Source organism: Gracilinanus agilis, chromosome 1 (assembly GCF_016433145.1).
Source record: "Gracilinanus agilis isolate LMUSP501 chromosome 1, AgileGrace, whole genome shotgun sequence".
NCBI lineage: Eukaryota > Metazoa > Chordata > Mammalia > Didelphimorphia > Didelphidae > Gracilinanus > Gracilinanus agilis.
Genome location: NC_058130.1, coordinates 192720099 through 192739775, shown reverse-complemented (window position 1 = coordinate 192739775; position 19677 = coordinate 192720099). Strand labels below are relative to the sequence as shown.

The following is a 19677-nucleotide window of genomic DNA, read 5'->3' as shown; positions in this document are numbered from 1 at the left end:
GAGAGAGAGAGAGAGGAGGGGAGGAGGGAAAGAGGGAGGGAGGGAGGGAGAGAGAGGAAGAGAGAGGGGGAAGGAAGGAAGGAAGGAAGGAAGAGAGGGAGAAAAATATTTATTAAGGGGTGTATATATATGCCAGACATCGGGCTAAATGTTGAAGATACTAATACAAGCAGTCGAGATAGTGCTTGCCCTCAAGAAGCTTACATTAAAATGGGGTAGACACCATGTGGGCAACTAGGTGGCACAGTAGATAGCGTGCTAGACCTGGAGTCAGGGAGAGTCCTTTTTATGAGCTCAAATCTGGCCTCTGACATTTGCTAGCTGTGTGATCCTCGGCAAACCACTTCACCCTGTTTGCCTCAGTTTTCTCATCTGTGAAATGATCTGGAGAAGGAAATGGCAAACCACACCAGTGTCTTTGTCAAAAAAACGAACAAACAAACAAACAAATGCGGTCATGGAGAATCAGACATGACTGAAATGACTGAACAACAACAAAGAAAAATATAAAAGGGAATTGTAAAGGGGATCAGGGATGGGTTTAGGGCACAGTATTGAGATATCAGAGGGTGGTAAAGAAACATGTTCTCAAGAAAATAAGGTGAAGCTCACCTAAGAACCCGAACTAACAAGGGCATCGTCCAGGTCTGGTGGGAAGGGTACAAGGATGATGCCAAAACATGAGCAGTATGGTTTGGAAATGAACTGAAAGAATATTGGCTTTATAATCAGGAGACCTGGGTTGGAAGCCCCGCTCTAACATTGATTTCAGAAAGTAACCTCTCTGGGGCTCAGCTTTTTCACCTATAAGGGGAAGAAGTTGGACGAAATCATTTCAGTCACATCTAATTCTTCGTGACCTCATTCAAGGTTTTCTTGGCAAAGATCCTAGAGTGGTTGGCCACTTCCTTCTCCAGCTCATTTTATAGATAAAGCAAATAAGTTGAAGTGAATTACTCAGGGTCACACAGCTAGTAAAAGTCTGAGGCCAGATTTGAACTCAGGAAGATGAATTTTCCTCCCTCTAAGATGGAAGCTCTATCTGCTGTGCCACCGAGCTGCCCTCTTGAACTAAATGACCTCTAAGGTTTATTCCATCTTTAAGTCCTATGATCCTACCTTACTGCAAAAGCCTAAATCAGGAAATAATGACAACAAATATAATCATTGTGGCATCTCTCCCATTGGACCACCCACTCTTGCTGGATACAATCTCTTTGTTCAGCTTCCATAATACTAACTCTTCTTCCTGTCCTTTAAAAATAGTTGTTCTCAAAGGTTTTGTTCCTCTTTTCTTTTTTTCCCTTGGTGGATGCATCCATTCCCATGACTTCAATCACCACCTCTGTGTACTGACTCAGAAATCTATATTTCTGCTCTTAGAGTTCCAATCCCATATTTTCAGCTGCCCCCCTGGGTATCTCCACTTTGTTATTCCACCAACACTTCAGACTCAACATGTCTAAAACTGAACTCATTTGAGGCAGAAGGAATACAGCATTCAACTTAGAATTTAGAATTCAATTTAGAAGGAAGACAGTTCTGAATTCTGTTTCTAACACTAACCAGTTGTGTAACCCTGGACAAGTCACTTAACATCTCTGAGAATTAGTTTCCTCAACTGTAAAATGAAGGGGAATTGACCTAATCATTTCTAAGGTCCAGTATAAGTCTAAATCAATTATCCTCCTGTTCCTTATGTACAGGATAGAGCAGAAAAGATCACTGACTTTCTGTGAAGTCAGAACCTGGGTCCAAACAATGTCCCTGCTATCATTTGTTGTTTGAACACAGTCACCATAATTTCTCCCCAAAATCTTCAGCATATTTTCTAAGTTAATCCTATTTCAGAATGCAATCCTTTGACCAGCTAATACATTTCGTTCTGATTCCCAGGTTTGAGTTAATATTTCCTACTTCACAGCAGCTATATAGGAATTTTATAGGAATGGCTTATCTTCATTTATTTCTCTCTAGGATTTGGGGCTCTTGGCTGAGCGAATCCAATTCGTGCACTATGTACCACACCATTCTATGCCCATCTGCTTAGTAACTCATTGTATTTTTGCTAGTTGAGTTCAAGCCACTGCAGGGCACCCACACGAAGCAGAGATGTCCAGGCATCATGCCTGATTCAAACTAGAGCAAACTACATGATACAATCTGGTTCATGTTCAGAGGCCAGAATTGCATCTTGTGTGGCTCTTGAAATCACAGAATCTTAGAATGAAAAGGAACCTTAAAGGTCACTAAGTCCAGCCTCCCACTAAATGTAGGAATCTCTACTACAACATTCTGAACATATGGTTGTCCACCCTCTGCTTGAATATTATCAGTGATAGAGAAGTATTCTCTTGTTGAATTCCTCTCATTTTTAGAAAGTTCTTCCTTAGAATTGAGCGAGGATCTACATTCCTAGAATTTTAGTTCAGCAAGCATTGATTAAGATCTGCTGTATGCCAGGGACTGTGCTGGGCACCAAGGATACAGGCAAAAATAAAAATAGTCCCTGCCCTCAATGAGCTCACATTCTAATTTCTAACACTGCTCTCAGTTTGTCCCTGAAGCAACATAGAATAAGTGCATTCCCTATTCCATTTGACACCTTTTCCAATACTTTAAAACTATTATTATGTACTTTTGTCTTCTTTTTTCCAGCTGAAATATCTATAGTTCCTTCAAATATTTCATTTGATAAACCCCTGCCATACTGGTTGCTCCACTCTAGGAGTGTTCTAACTAATCAATGTTGCTTTTAAAATTGGCACTTAATTGGGGCCAGCTGAGTGGCTCAGTGGATTGAGAGCCAGGCCTAGAGACAGAGGTCCTAGGTTCAAATCTTACCTTAGACACTTCCCAGCTGTGTGACCCTGGGCAAATCACTTGACCCCCATTGCCTACCCTTACCCACTCTTCTGCCTTGGAGTCAATACACAGTATTGACTCCAAGATGGAAGGTAAGGGTTTAAAAAAAATTGGCACTTAATCAAATGATAACACTTGTATAACCCAGGGCAATTGCTTGTCAGCTCCAGGAGGGAGGAGAGAAAGAGGAGAGGGAGAGAACATGAATCATAGAACCATGGGAAAATTAAAATGAATTAAAGTAATTAAAATTTAAAAATAAAATAAAATGTGGCACCTAGAATGGAACACATGACCTGACCATGCTTTTGTAGTTGTTATTGAGACATTTTTCACTCATGTCCAATTCTTCATGACTCCTTTTGGGTTTTTTTTGGCAAAGATACCAGAGTGCTTTTCCATTTCTTTCTCTAGTTCATTTGACAGATAAGGAAATTGAGACAAATAGGATTAAGTCCCTTGCCCAGGGTAACAGGGCCAGTATCTGAGATTAGTTTGAACTCAGGAAAACGAGTCTTCCTAACTCTAGCCCACCACTCCATCCATTGCTGCCCTTAATTTTTTTTCCATCCAATCTACAATATTTACAATGCATTGCTGAAATCAAGATATACTATATCCATTAGATGGACTCCGGCCAGTTAATGACTTTCCTAAAAGTTCTTAAACAAGTCAAATCAACTAGCATTTATTAAGCACCTACTATGTTCCAAGCACTATGTTAAGTGCTGGGAATATGAAGAAAGGCAAAAAGAAAGAGATAATACTATGAATTATCTGGCTTTCCCATAAGCATTCCCAAGGCATTCTTGGTCAACGTCTATTTCTATAGCAACTTCCTCTTGTCCTAATCCATAGGAGTTAAAGTTTTAAAATTGTACTATTTGAATGATTTATACTCAGTGCTCCTTGTGGATCTATCACAGAGGGAAAAGGTACCTCTAGTTTCTCCAAAAGGGTTCTAAATCAGAGATTCTTAACTTTTTTTTTCTTCATTTTTTATTGTCATGCAAAACACACTTCCATATTGATCACTGTTGTAAGAGCCAAGTCATACATAACCCAAAAACCAAAAATACGCTGGTGTGAAAGACAATTCCAACAATTCTTTCTCTGGAGGTGGATAAGATTCCCCATCATAAATCCTTTAGGATTGCCCCAGATCATTCATTGTATTGCTGGGAGAAGCCAAGTTTTCACAGATAATCATCATCCAGTATTGCTGTTATTGTGGACAATGTTCTCCCAGTTCTGCTTATTTCACTCTGCATTGGTTCCTGCAGATCTATTCAGCTTTTTTTCTGAAATTGCCTTGCTTTAACCTTTTTGCATTATGGACCCCTTTCCTTTGAAAGCCTCCTGACTCCTTCTCATAACAATTTTTTTATTAAGTAGAATTACAAATTGAACCAGTTATATTGAAATTAAAATGAAACTTTTTCCCATTGAAATTCATGCCCCCCCCCGGAAATCTATCTATGGACCCCAAATTAAGAACTCTAGTTCTACATGAACTATTCTCTTATTTTCCTAAGAGTTGCCTCACAGCATTTTTAATGGAATATTGCAATGGAAATATGGCTTGGTATGGATTGGGCCTTTCCTTTTTACTTGGACATTTGAAAAATTATCATTCAATGTGTCTTCTACATACCAATGCCACCTCTTAGTAACATAAATAAATGACTAAATAGAGAACTATCCAGTTCTGTTTTCTACTGCATTTCCCTCATCCTCAGCTCCCCCCTGGCACTCAATACAGTACTTGGCACATTATTTTTAAATTTTTGGCTAGTCGTGTGATTTCATCCATGTAGGGAGCTCCTGGAGAAGAAAATTCTCTTACTCAAGATTGGCAATTGATCTGCGACTGATATTCTTAGAGAGTGCCTAGGGCACTGAGACATTCAGTAATTTGTCTTGGGTCACATAGCCAATATATGTCAGAGGTAGGATTTGAACCTAGGTTTAACTGATACCCTAGTCAGCCTTTTTCTTCACTACTCCACACTGCCCCTCATTTGTCAACAAATATTTTCAAAACTTTTAAGGTGTTCTCAGCACCATGAGGAACTAAATTTTTGACTAATTGAAAGTTAAAAAGTAGTTCTTGCTCTCGAGGGGCTTATGATAGTTAAAATATAAACCCAGAGGGCAACTGGACTGAGAGCCAGACCCAGAGACTGGATGTCCTGGGTTCAAATGTGGCCTCAGAAACTTACTTCCTAGCGGTGTGACCCCAGGCAAGTCACTTAACCCTCATTGCCCAGCCCTTACCACTTTTCTGCCTTGGAACCAATATATGGTATTGATTCTAAGACCGAAGGTAAGGGTTTTAAAAAAATGAACCCAAAGAATTGCAAAATAAGACAATTGTGGTAAGGGCATTCTGATATTCTAAATCTAGAAATTCAGAAGAAAGCTATCATTTCTATCAAAATTCTCATTTCTATTTTACATATATATGAAATATACATATATATGTAAACATATATATGCCACTAATTATCTCTGAGACTTGGGCACTTCATTTCTGTTCCTCAGTGTCTTTATTTGTAAAATGTGAGGTCACGGTATCATGAATTTAGAACTGGAGTAGGGACCAGATTAAAAGATCTTCAAAATGCCTTCTAGCTAGGATTCCTATGACTTCTGGTGGCATCGAGGTTTGCTTTCCCCTCTTATTTCTCGAAGAAGAAATTACAGAGCCTAAGAAAGTGGCACCATGGGGTATGGTGCCTTGTGCCCTGGCTGCCTCATAAGCTGACGTGTTGCCATTCAGTTCTGTTCCCATGCAAATGACTCGTGTGTTCCTTTCTTCCTGTAGGGTGGAGAACATGTCCATGCGCCTAGAGGAAGTGAATGAGCGAGAACACTGCATGAAGGCTTCCCTCCAAACAGTGGATATCCGCCTCGCTCAGCTGGAGGACCTGATAGGACGCATGGCCACAGCGCTAGAGCGGCTCACTGGTCTGGAAAGGGCAGAGTCCAATAAGATTCGGTCCCGAACCTCCTCCGATTGTACAGACGCTGCCTACATAGTCCGCCAGAGCAGCTTCAACAGCCAGGAAGGGAACACCTACAAGCTCCAAGAAAGTCTCGACCCTGCAGGTGAGGAGTCAATGTCCCCAACCTCTCCAACCTTAATGCCCCGTATGCGAAGTCACTCTTTCTATTCCATGAATATAAAAGACAAAAGTGGTATAGAAAAGTTGGAAAGTATTTTTAAAGAAAGGTCCCTGAGCCTACACCGAGCCACTAGCTCCCACTCAGTGTCAAAGGAAACCAAGGCTGCGCCAGCCCCCATAAGTACTTTGGCAATCATCCCTGATTCCAGAAGACCATCGTCTTGTATTGACATCTATGTCTCAGCCATGGACGAGCTCCACTGTGACATAGACCCTCTGGACAATTCCATGAATATCCTGGGGCTGGGAGAGCCCCTCTTTCCAGCTCCAGCAGCATCCACTGCCCCTTCAAGTAGTGCCTATGCAACTCTCGCACCTACCGACAGACCTCCGAGCCGGAGCATGGATTTCGAGGATATCACTTCAATGGACACCAGGTCTTTCTCTTCAGACTACACCCACCTCCCAGAGTGCCCAAACCCCTGGGATGTGGACCCTCCTATGTATCATACAATAGAGCGCTCAAAAAGCAGCCGCTACCTGGCGACCACTCCTTTTCTTCTGGAGGAGGCGCCGATCGTGAAATCCCATAGCTTTATGTTCTCACCTCCTCCTCGGAGCTATTACACCAACTTTGGGGTACCTGTCAAAACAGCAGAATACACAAGTATCACTGACTGCATAGACACCAGGTGTGTGAATGCTCCTCAGGCAATAGCTGACCGGGTGATCTTCCCTGGAGGCCTTGGCGACAAAGTGGAAGACTTGGCCTGCAGCCATCCCGAGAGAGAGGCGGAACTGAGTCACCCCGGCTCTGACAATGAAGAGAACGAAACCAAAGACCGAAAGACGCTAGCATTACCCGCCCAAGAGGGCGGTAACTCCGACAGACCCCTGTCCAACAACATAGCCCTCCCCAAAATTGAGAGAGCCAACAGCTATTCCGCGGAGGAGCCCAGCACGCTCTACCCACACACCAGGAAAAGTTTCTCCATCAGTGACAAACTCGACAGGCAACGCAATGCGGCCAGTAACACAGCCAGCCTCCGGCACCCCTTCCAGAGGAGTAAGTCCTCCAGGCCAGAGAGTAGAGGGGACAGCCTGTCTATGAGGAGACTCTCTAGAACTGCTGCTTTCCACAGCTTTGAAAGCAAGCACAGCTAAATTGTAGACCTTCCTTCCTAAGCAGTGCAGGAGAGATGAGACTTTATCCCCAAGTCCCTCCGTCTCCTTGCACCCTAACTATTTTTATTAGCTAAGCAAAACTAGCATCACTCTGGGAGGGATCTGTTTTAAATCTCTCTTCTGGGACACTGGTCAGGAGAACTCTGTGTCCCCGGGTCAAACAAACACCCTGACCTCAAATCAGACCTTGATTCCCATTCCTATTTGAGGGGAGAGGGAGGGAAGGGGGAAAAAACAAGAGCCTAGAATTGGGTTTGAATAAAGTCCTCCATCTGACTTAGCTGTGAGCCATGGGGAATGAATGGGCGCCAAGCTTGATCATTGTTAGAAGGTGCCATTTTCATTTTTGATCATGATCAAGCTTTTTAGGACCCAGGGCTAATTTTTTTTAAATGATGAAATAAAATAACTAGCATACAAATGAGCTATTCTAAACTTCAATTCTGTTTTCTTTTTACATTGGTTCCGTCATTGTGGTGATTGATGAAGAGCATCCTTTTTGTTCTGTATAAGCCGGCAGCGAGCAACCCTAACGTCCCACATCCTTCACATGTCAACATCTCTGTAATTGATCATTATAAAGAAACAAACAAGGTAACACTCCTAGTTCACCTGTCTCTTTTATATTCACTTCTGGTGCCACAACTGTTGATCTTGTTTGAAGAAGGGGGAAAAGAGGAACAAGAAATGCCTTTGAATTTAGGTTGTAATCTAAATGAAAGAAGAACTGATGTATGTTTAAAAAAAAAAAATTGTCCAGCAACTTATTGTAAAAGTGGGCATTCTAACACAGTCTGACCAAGCTCGAGATGAATGTAATTAAGTAATTTAATATTATATATTTATTTTTTTAATCACACTTGTCATCAATGAATTTATTCACAAAATGGTACCATGTTGAACAGTGGGCAGGAAGATTGAAATAATGCCATAAGTAAGAAAGTTATCTTCTCACTGTTTAATGGAATGAACATGTTTAGTTTGCTGCTATATATACTTTATTCATCCATCACATGTCACCACTATGTTTACTTGTTTTTTCCATGGCCCCCAAATCACACTGTCAGTTTTTCACACCATCCATCATGCCTATTTTCTATGTTAGGACATAACTATATCTAAATATTTTCATATCCACAGTTTTGCTATCTGATCTCATTTCAGTATAAATTAAATTTCCTCAAGGGCTGTTATAATTTTTTTTGACAATGGATCCAGATACATTTTGGGGGCTGGGTTCAAAACATTAAATTATTTTCAAGGTGACTGGGGGTTGGATAACAACCAAAAGCCATCAGCTACAGTTCTGCTATACATATTATTCCTGCAAACATATATAACAAAGCTGCAGAAAGATGCCATAGACCAAAGTATAAAGCAGATGAACCATTCAGATAGTTACATGAGAAAAAAGAATATATAAGTATATAAAAATAATATATATGAACAGTATATATAAACATCAAGTATATAGAACATTCCTTGAAGGTTAGCAATCTCCCGGTGGCTTGGACTTTGCTCTTACTTTGGGTCTTTAAGGAAGATAACCAAAGATGGAGAGTTTCAGTTGTTTTTTGAAACCAGATTTCAAATGAAGGAACATTTTTTTTTTATTAAAAACTAGCTATTGTTGATCAGAGTAATGGAGCCACATGTTAAAGATTCAGTTTTTGTCACTCAGTGCTTCAGTCCCACCCACATAAATAACTATATAAGGCTACCCAGACCAGATATGATCTTGCCCCTAAGTGATTATCTCAACTATGGCCAAATGCCTATCGACTAGTTCTGTTGCACAGCCAAAGAACTTTTTATCAGAGTATATAGACTAATGAATGGTGTTGGGTGAGGCAGAGATTTAACTAGACATTCATCTATCCTTTGTTTTCAATTGCTTCTGTTTGTTGAGTGGAGTTTTCCTCCTACCATGCTGTCCTTGTGTCACTTTCCTCTAACCACCACACAAACACTTTATTCTCAATACTCCCTCTAGTTCTCCACTAATGAACAATGAGGAAGGAGGAATGTTTGGAGATATCCAATCCTGCCAAAAAGACATTTGTTATACAGTAATATAGTTGGGGAAAGGACAGGGACTGTGATTTCATCAGTTTAGAGAAATCCCTCATAGTTCCTTCCATCAATGCAGATCAGCACCTTCTCAGAAACTTACAGTCTTAGAGAATTGCCTAAAATACCAAGAGGTTAAGTAACTTGCTCAGGGTTACTAGCCATTTTGTCACAGAGGCAGGACTTGATCCCAAGTCTTCCTGGTTCCAAGACAAACTCTCTAACTGCTACGCCATACTGCCTCTTACTTATTTAATACAGTTTGGAAATACTTGACTTAGCGATAGATCCCTTTGATGTTCATTGTTTGAAACTCAGCCACAGAAGCCTGTGTCTTGGTCTTATCAAAAAGTAAGTCCAACTCACAGAAGTAGAGCTTGAACCAGAGGTGTTCTAGAGTTTTTTTTTTATTTATTACATTTCATAGCCTTTCTTTTCGCTGATTTGACTTTATCATACTTGTGCCCAAAAGCTTTGACAGTCTCAAACACTGTCAAAGCATCCAGTATCCCTACCTAAGTAGACCAAGGAATGATGATAAAGTCATCTTCTTCTGATTGAAAACCAGGCAAGCTATTAAGATACCATTCTAGATCAGAACTGAAATTTGAAGTAAGGGAAAAGAAATCACAACCAGAAACAGTATTTCATATGATGATTATTTGTGGGAGGTAGAGAGATGTTAGAGGACAAAAAGAAAGGGGTCCCTAGAACTAAATTCATCATCTTGACCAATATGCTACCTGGTTCTTTGGCTTAAGTCTTTGGAACTAAAAAAAATAGACCAGGTTTCTTTAAATACACTGCAACATTCCGAAGTCATTTTTCTTTCACGTGTATCTATCATCCCAGAGATACAAACTTTTTTTTCTCTTGTTCTTTCCATTCTCTATTCTCCTCAATACACCAACATTGCATTGCTTCCATTGTCTTGTCTAGCCTGTGTGATCAGTTTTGTAACACAATGCCACTGCTCCAAGGGATGTTTATTGCACATCTCTGTGAGTGGAGATGATTACAAGACGCAGAGTGTCAAAAATGAGTATAAGCAACTCGGTACAGAGTCCACGGACACAATAGCATTGGGTAAAGAAATCTGCTTCTAAGGTGCCAACTTTTATATGCTGTTTCCTGTCTGTAATGATTTGTTGTTATGAATCACTCTCTCTTTTCTTTTTAATCTAAGAATGTTTTATCAAAATGATTATGGTGGGTTCCTGGGTTAAGGATAAGCCTGGCATGTGCTTAAAGAATTAACTCCATAGAAAAACCCCTCTTTGCTGAATGTTAAGAGTTCAGGAGAGAATTTGGCAGGAATCCTGAGAGTCCTTTGCCTATTTCTCCAAGCCAAAAGTGATAGAAGAGGTCAAAACACAGCACTTTACTCAACTGGATTTTTATGATCCAGGTTTAGAGATCCAGGATCCTACTTAGCACTTTGAAAGTCCTCCCTTTTCAAATATATAAATCAAATGTTTTTAAAGTGCTCATGACAATGCAAAAAAAAAAAAAAAGAAAAGAAAAAAGTTTTCTTCTGAATGTTCCCTTATTCCTTCTAAAATGATTTCTATAGATAACATGATGATAGATGCCAGGATAGTGCATTTATTCCACATTCTGAGGCTATACAGTCTACTCTTCTTAGTGAATGTTACGTGCTGTTATAACTTCTCTAGTGACAATAAAGATTATCCAATAGTCTATCACGTCCTATCTACAGCTGATGCCATATGACCCGTTATACAGTGCTGTATTACAAATACCTACGTGACCCACATCCACCCCACTAGTGTCGTGGCATGTGGTCGTATTGATGAATGTTACAGGGCTGCTTCAGCGTTGCATTCTCTCATCTATTTGCAAATCTGTAACATTCAATAAAGAAGCACATGTTGCAAGGAATACTCCCAGTCCAAAATGCATCTTCTTCGCATATGCATGGAAGAGTTGCCTTTTTTGTTCCCATCTGTAACTACTATATGATTCCCACATTCTCCTGTATGGCTCCACTATAAATGTCTGTATGAGCTGCTGTATATTCATCCTCTAATGAGCCACTGTGAGCTGTGATTGGTGAGTTGTAACTGGATGGAAGATGATCTGGCGTGTTATGCAGAAGGACCACCTGAAAAAAAAATGAACTTAATGATACTCTTTTGAAACTCAGTTGACTTAGCTGCTTGTTTACATCTGCTGGCCAATTCAGGAAGCAGTGTACAGTATTTTATAAATATTTTTCACCTAGTAATGTTCTGTTTATAGTTTTAAGTGATGCCGTTTGGTAGGTGGCTAGACACGTGTGTCCTAGATCGTGCAACCATAACGCATAATACTTTTGCAATGACAATGTGACTTAACTGCAGTCATTTCTCCTCCTTGAGTCCAGTCTTAATTTGTGTTGATAAAAATGCATGCATCGCTTCATGAGTTTCTTTGGACTTCTCCGAGGCGCTTATCATGTTACTGTTGCCTGCCTGTGTGATGCTGAAACCAGTTAGAAATTCATTCAACTTTCTGGGTTTCTTATACTGTTTTTTGAATCTATTCAATTTTTAAAGATTAAAGAATATGTAATCGAGCTTTTTATTATCCTTTATTAAAGTGATGAACAAATAAGAGGAAATGAAGTATTAACTGCGAGGTGCATGGCTCCTAGACGCCTGAGGTGCCTGAGAGCTGACACAGCTTAGGGCTTCCCTGATAACCAAAACACAATCATCTTCTACCTTAGAACAATCACACATAAATTGCTCAACAACGAGGGACAGTGAGGAAAAGTATGCTAAGTCACAATGGACCAAAATCACAGCAAATTGGCCATCCAAAATCACAGTGTCATATGAGTGTGCTTTTCCACCTGGTTTTTCTAGAAGCGCACATTTGGCCTCTTTTAGACAGGTGAGGATGTGTCCTAGTGATCCCCAAGTCATGAAGTTTGCTTTTGTTCTTGTCAGAAAAGTCATCTTTTCTTTCTTTGGAATTTTCTAACACTTGGAAAACTTGGGAGTTGATTCATGTGGCCTTGAATCAACAGTTCCAAAGACAAAGAAAAAAAGCTTTTTTAGTCTAGCACCCACAGCTGGAAGTTGCAAGTGAAAGAGACTCAAGCTGACTTTTATCTCCCTTTTGATAGTTATTCATTTCTACAGCTTGAAATCAGCCAATATATCTGTTGGTTCTCATTAAGAAAAAATGAAGTGTTCTATTATTTTTTAAGTTCTTTTTTTTTTAAACCATGCTGTTTCAGTTTCTCAGGTGATTCCCTTCCATTTGTCATTGCTAATGAAGTGGGAACATGTAGATTCCAACATTTCCACAGGTAGAAAGGGATTTGGTAGAGTTCCCACCCCACCCCCCCAGCAACTAGATATTTATAATGACGATGGGTTAGGAGTTATCCCCTGACACTCACCACCTGCTGCCCACTTTAAACTAGTAGGATTTTGCATGTTTGCATGAATATTTACATTCGAGACAACAAAACCATAAGTGTATTTACAGAATAATATGGCTTACTGAAAAGCATACATGCCAACGATGAGTACGTCCTCAGGACTATCTCAAAACAGAGGCAGATCATTCCCTTCCTCCTCCATCCCGCTTTCCCATCATTAAGGTTATGAATAAAAGAGTGAAGAGGAAAGGTTGGGATCTTATCTTTTGTAGGGTTTTGGTCTTGTTGTGTTATATTTTGTTAGCTAGATTGAAAAGATTTAGAGAGGGAAGGGACCTTAATGATCATCTTGTCCAACCCTTTCAGTTTACAATAAGGAAACAAAAGCCCCCAAAATTCATGTGACTTACCGGCTTGCCCAACAGATAATGCACTCAGGACCCTGAGACCAAATCCAATGCTCTTTCCCCTCTCTTCCCCGTAGCAATAAATAGGCTTATCAAAACCATTTCGCTCTTTTATTCAGACTCTCTTGCCCAATTTGAATAGAGTACTACATGTGGAATCAAGAAGACCTAGTTTCAAATCCCACTTCTCCCACTGACCAGCTTGTCACTATGGGCAAGCCACTTAACCTCTTAGCCTCGATTTTCTCATCTTTAAAATGGGGGCAGTAAAACGTGCAGTACCTACCTCACAGGGTTGTTGTGAGGCTCAGATGAGATCACATTTCTACAGCGCTTTACAGACATTAAAGCCGTTTATAAACATCAGCTCTTATTATCCTTGTTGCTATGGACATTAAAAAAGCAGCAAGAGTATCCCACTTGAAAATCAATGATTCAAACTCTACCCCAACTGACATTTTTCTTTCTAACCAGTCTCTAAATTCCTTTCTTTTTCTAATTCTCATGATCCCCTTATGAACCAGCCTCCGTCGGTCCCATAGTCCTGCCCCTATTTCTAGCCAGGCTTGGGTGTGAGGTCTACACCACTCTCATCTCTTGAATTTCAGTTTCCAAAGAACCCATATCACTCTCCACTCCAGCTTCTCTGAATACCCATGTGGCCCGGGCAGACGGAGCGTCTGAGACCATCCTGAATTCATTTAGAACTGACTGCAGATTCCCATTTAGGGAACACCCAAGTCCGCAGGCATCCGCACCAAGTTCCCAGGAGAGAGAAGGTTTGGGGCTGTGCCTGCTGCTACTGGGTCATTTTTAAATATTTTGATAGTAAAAAATATATATGCATGCACACACACATGTGTGTGTGCGTGCATGTGTGTGTCTAGCTATTTGGCTGTTAACTACATGGTTGGTGGATTAGGAGAACACCTGCAAAGGATGTTCAGTGACAGAGGGTACCGGCACTGCCCTCAGCATCGGTCTGCCTCCCATCACCGCAGTTGGTATTGCTGCTACTGCTGTGCGGACAAGTGTATGCAATATACTGTGCTCACAGTAATCTCATTATCCAGAACTGGGGTTCTCCTTTGTAAATGTTCTAACCATAGTTTATAAGAGGGGAAGTGGGGAATGAAGGTGGTAAACAAATGACATTTTTAAACAGATTCCTATAAATATGAAGATTTTTAAGTTGGGTTTGTCAAATAAATAAATATATATATATATATAAATATATCCATCTCTTTCTTTTTTGTGTATGGATAGACATGGATTTACATATCTATCTACCTATATATAAATATATATATATAAAAAACCTAGGAAAAATAGTTCTTTTTTAAAGGTCTATTGTATTCACAATGCACTTTTAGCTATGTGTTTAGATATGTACTTCCAAGCAAAAGTTGGCAGTTTCCACAATTTTAAAAAAAAAAATCTTTCTGTAATTTCTGTAACAAATGTTTTACAATAAAAGAAATAATGTAGCTCAAAACACATCTCAGGTTTTGGTGTACTTTTTTATACTATTCTATTCTCTTTCATCTAGAACACTAGAGAAACTTTCCATCCCATAGACAAAGGATTTGGAATTTGGTTCATAAGTTGCGTCTATCTCAACTACATTGAAAAGCAGGAATGTGGGGGACGGTTCATACCTTTGGGTATCCTACGACAGTGTTGCGGAAATAGGCAATACACACACATAAAAAGTTCTTTATAATGCCTACTATAAGGAACAAATGAGAACAGGCAATGAGTATACTATTGAACTTGAAGGGAGAGAATCCCGGGTTATAGTTAGAGGTTTTGTGGAAGGGGTAGAAACTAAGCTAAATCTTGAAGGATGGGTAGGATTTGATTAGGGTAAGCAGATGAAGAAAACTAGTCTAGCCAGAGACTCACTGAGAATTGAGGACAAACACCCTCTTGAGAATATTCAAATAAGCAGACTTCCAATTCAACATTCCATTCTTCCTTTTTTTTAATTGTTAAAAGTATGTAATAAATTATAATAAATATGTTTATCCAAAAGAAACAAATTCTCACATTAGCCATGTCCAAAAATCTGTCTCGTTCTTTTTTCTCCTCTTTCCCACTCCTCACCATTCCCCAAGAAGGCAGATAATATGATATAGGTTGTACATATTTTATCATATATTACATAATTCCCTGTTTGTCATGTTGTGAAACAAGATCCATATTGCTTACACTAGAGAAAAATTCATGGAAGAAAAAAGGGAAGAATGGTATGTTTCAATCTGCATTCAAGCTCCATCTGTTCTTTCTATGGTAGCAGATAGCCTTTTTCATCATGAGTTCCTTGGAATTGTCCTAGAGCAGTGGTTCCCAAACTTCTTTGGCGTACTGCCCCCTTTCCAGAAAAAATATTACTTAGCCCCCAGGAAATTAATTTTTTTTTATTTTAATAGTAATTAATAGGAAAGATAAATGAGCCTGTGGCCATCATCGCCTCCCTGGATCGTTGCAGCACCCACCAGGGGGCAGTGGCACCCACTTTGGGAATCACTGTCCTAGATTCTTGCCTTGTTGATAATAGATAAATCATTCACAGTTGATCATCATATGTTATTGTTATTACTATGTACAACATTCCCCTGGCTCTGCTTACTTCACTTTGCACCACTACATATAAGTCTTTCTAGGTGTTTTTTTTTCATCTTATTTGCCATTTCTCATGGCATGATAGCATTCCATTACAAACGTTTACCACAACTTGTTCAGTCATTCCCCAACTGATAGACATTCCTTCAGTTTCCTTTTCTTTGCAGTCACAAAAAGAGCTGCTATAAATATTTTAGAAAATATGGGATTTTTTCCCATTTCCTTAATCACTTTAGGAAATAAATCTAGTAGTGTTATTAATGGGTCAAAAGGTATACAGAGTTTGAAATCTTTGAACATAATTACAGATTGCTCTCCAAAATGTTTGGATCAGTTCAGAGTTCCACCAAAAATGTATTAGTGGCTCTATTTTTCTATATCTCCTCCAATATTTGTCATTTTGTCCTGTTATCATTTTAGTCAGTCCCATAGGTATGAGATATCTCGAAGTTACTCTGATTTGTATTTCTCTAATAGATAATGATTTAGAGCAGTTTTTCAGTTATATATTGCTTTGATTTCTTCATCCAAAAGCTATCTGTTCACATCTCTTTACCATTTATCAGCTGGAGAATGACTCATATTCTTATATATATCTGACATTCCACTCTTCAAGAAAGAACCAAGAGGGAAACAAAAATGGTGAGGTTTGAGTTTATTCTGGCCATTATTGGATAACTTTTTAAATAATTAAGATATTTTATTTTCCAAATTGCATGTAATAATAATTTTCAACTTAACATTTTCCAAAATTATAAAATCCAAACCATACCCTTCCACTCAGAGATAGTAAATCTCAGTACAGGAAATACAGTAAATAAGCAATTTGATTCTGGACCATACATGAATTATCATGCAAAACACATTTCCATATTGGTCATTGCTGTAAAAGCATACTCATACAAAACCCAAAACCCAAAATTAAACCATAAATAAACTGATGTGAAAGACAACTCCAACAGTTCTTTCACTGGAGGTAGATAGCATTCCTGTTATGGGGAAATTTAAGGAAATATTTGACAGTAAAAAATACATATGTTTATGCTTGTATGTGATGAGGGCGTATTAGATATAGAAACATAATATGAATGTATATGTGTGTATGTAGCTTATAAACTACATACATGGTTGGTGGAAATTGAGAATATTGGCTGGAAAGAAAAGATGTTCCAAATGAGAAAGACTCTTTGATGATAGAAAGTACCATATAGGCTAGGGTTAGCAGGCTATTTGAGAGAGAAATCCCTTTTCTGCATTATCTATCATTCGCTACCCCTGCTAAACTGAAGCTAGTTTTGAAAACAATCTAGGAAAGATAAAGCCTCATCTCACAGACTTCTCACACATCCAACCTTTCCCAGTGACCCTCTCCCCTCTTGGGGACCAGAGCTATGATAATAATAATATCACTGATTTATTGATAATAATAATAACTTCATTGATTTAAGAGACTCGCTCTACCAGACAAGCACCTGTGCTTGTCACAGCTGCCTTGTGCCCAAACATTGGACTTAAAATCCACCTAAGATCTATGATTATTCAATGGAAGACTTCTTTTTTAATATAATTTGATATCTGAGCTCTAGAGACTATCTTTCTTCATGCATCAGTGTTTCCTAGGTACTCCTCTAGGCCTGTAGTTAGTCTTCACAGAAAAGTTAAAGCTAAATATGATCTCATCATGGTGGGGGGAAAAAAGACTTTGACAACCTAAAAAGGACCACTTAATTTCCCAAGAAAGCCTAAGGTGCACATTTGAATGCTATTATATATAAATGGGCTGGCCAGATTTCCTGGGAAATCATACCTATTTCCTCTGCCAAAATTCTTCATTTTTCATAATATCATATTTTGCCATCCTCTATCGATGCAAAAAGCAGCCCAGCGCTGACAGCAGGACCAGAGGAGACTTTGATGAGCAAAGACATTCTCTAGACCTCAGATGTTCTCACTCAAGTATTCGTATCACTGTTTGATTGAAAAACAGCAAGACTGTTTACAATTCTAAAGACCCAACATTATCACCTTCTTTAAGCTGTAGAAAGTTGTCCACAGTCATTTTATGATTTGCCCTTCCCTGCTTCCCAGCTCTGCTTGGTTTAATCCAATTTCTTGAAGCAATCATAACCCTTCCATTCTTGGATAAAACATTGTGCCTCCCACTATTCCCTTGATTTTCACAGCCTCCCTTGAAGATGATGCCACTAGGGAAGCCTGGGGTTTTATTTCTCCCATTTACAGTCCATGTGACCTCAGGCTAGTCATTTACCTGTTGGGTGTCTCAATTTTCTCATCTGTAAAATTTTCTCATCTGTTAAAAAAAATGGATTAGATGGCCTCTGAAGTCCCTCCCAGCCCTGGATTTATGATCCCATCATTCAGAAGAATCATCTAGGGCATCTAGGTAGCTCAGGTGGAGAGCCAGGCCTGGAGACAAGAGGTCCTGGGTTCAAGTTTGGCCTCATACACTTCTTAGCTATGTGACCTGGGCAAATTGCTTATCCCAATTGCCTAACCTTTACCACTCTTTTGCCTTGGAACCATTACTTGGCATCAATTCTGTGATGGAAGGTAAGAATTTTTTTTAAAAAAGAATATATTGGTCTGTGGAAGAGAAGATAGCTCTTTGATATGGTTTCCTTGCTTCTTACTAAACTCAATTCAGTAGTGGAAAAAAAATCCAAATCCACAGATTTAGAGCTAGAAAGAACTTTCGAATTCATCTAGTCTAATTCACTCCTTTATAAGGAAACTGAGACTCAAGGACATTAAGTCACTCAAAATCACAGGGCTCGTAAATAGCAACATAGGAATTTGAACTCAAGTCCTCTGACTCCAGATCCAGTCCTCTTTCAGTTACATGAGGCTTTTCTCATAATTATGAATCCAAGCTCAGATCAACCAACAAAAGTCAGCTCAGTCCACCAAACACTAATTAAGCATACATATATCATGTGCAAAGTCCTGAGGATTCAAAAATAGAGATGTCACAGGACCTGCCCTCAAGAAGTTTACAATCTAAAAAGGAAGGAAAAGGCATGTCCACAAATAACTCTGATTCAAGGGAAAGTGAGATCAGTAGAAGGGCAAAATACAATGAGAAATCTGAAGAGAGATCACTTTCACCTGAAAAGGCAGGAAAGTCTTCATTAAGGAGATAGCATCTAAATGAGACTTTTTAAAAACCAAATCTGGGGGCAACTGAGTGGTTCAGAGAGTTGAGAGCCAGGCCCAGAGATGGGAGATTCTGGATTCAAATTTAGCCTCAGACACTTCCTAGCTGTGTGACTTTGGGCAAGTCACTTAACCCCCATTGCCTAGCCCTTACCACTCTTTTGCCTTGGAACCAATACACAGTATTAATTCTAAGATGGAAGGCAAGTGTTTAAAAAAATATATTATTTCAGTGGCAGGAAATACCTTAATATTGAAACTCCTACCAATGCTGATCTTTATCTGTTCAATAACAGTCTTAGAGAGTCACCTGAACCTCTGAGAAGTTAAGGTACCTGGCGGCAGAAGGCTTCTAGCTAGTATGTCACAGTCGGGACTCAGGTGTCCTCGACTCAGTCTACTATGACCTAGAACAATAATAGCACACACATATGTGTATATGTGTATATATTTTGAAGCTTGGAAAGCACTTTTCTATTATCTCATTTGATTCTCATGACAATTCTATGAGGTAGTCACTCAGAAAATGCTTACAAACACTCACTACATTCTAAGCTGAGCTAAACTGAGAATTTTTTTTAATCTATACCTTCAAGGATCTTGAATTCTAAAGAGATAGAAAACAAATAGATATATACAAATAGATATATAAACAAATAGATATATACAAGATGCCTAGAAGCCCATGAACAATAGGTGCTATCAAGCAATAAATAAACATTTATTAAGCACCTTCTATTTGCCAGGCACTGTGCTAAATAAGCAGTGGGAATACAAAAAGAGAAGAAAGACAGTCCCTCCTCTGAGAGAACTTATAATTTAATGAGGG

General features: G+C 39.2%; 1 protein-coding gene across 2 annotated transcripts in view; it reads left to right on the top strand.

Annotated features, from left to right (window-relative positions):
* TRPM3 (transient receptor potential cation channel subfamily M member 3) overlaps positions 1-7157 on the top strand; it is a 1135309-nt gene extending 1128152 nt beyond the window's left edge. For both annotated transcript variants that reach the window (XM_044659442.1, XM_044659449.1), the window contains one exon: positions 5693-7157. In XM_044659442.1, the coding sequence (XP_044515377.1) occupies positions 5693-7157 (1465 nt within the window). The remainder of the gene's footprint in view (positions 1-5692) is intronic.
* The last annotated feature ends 12520 nt before the right edge of the window (positions 7158-19677 follow it).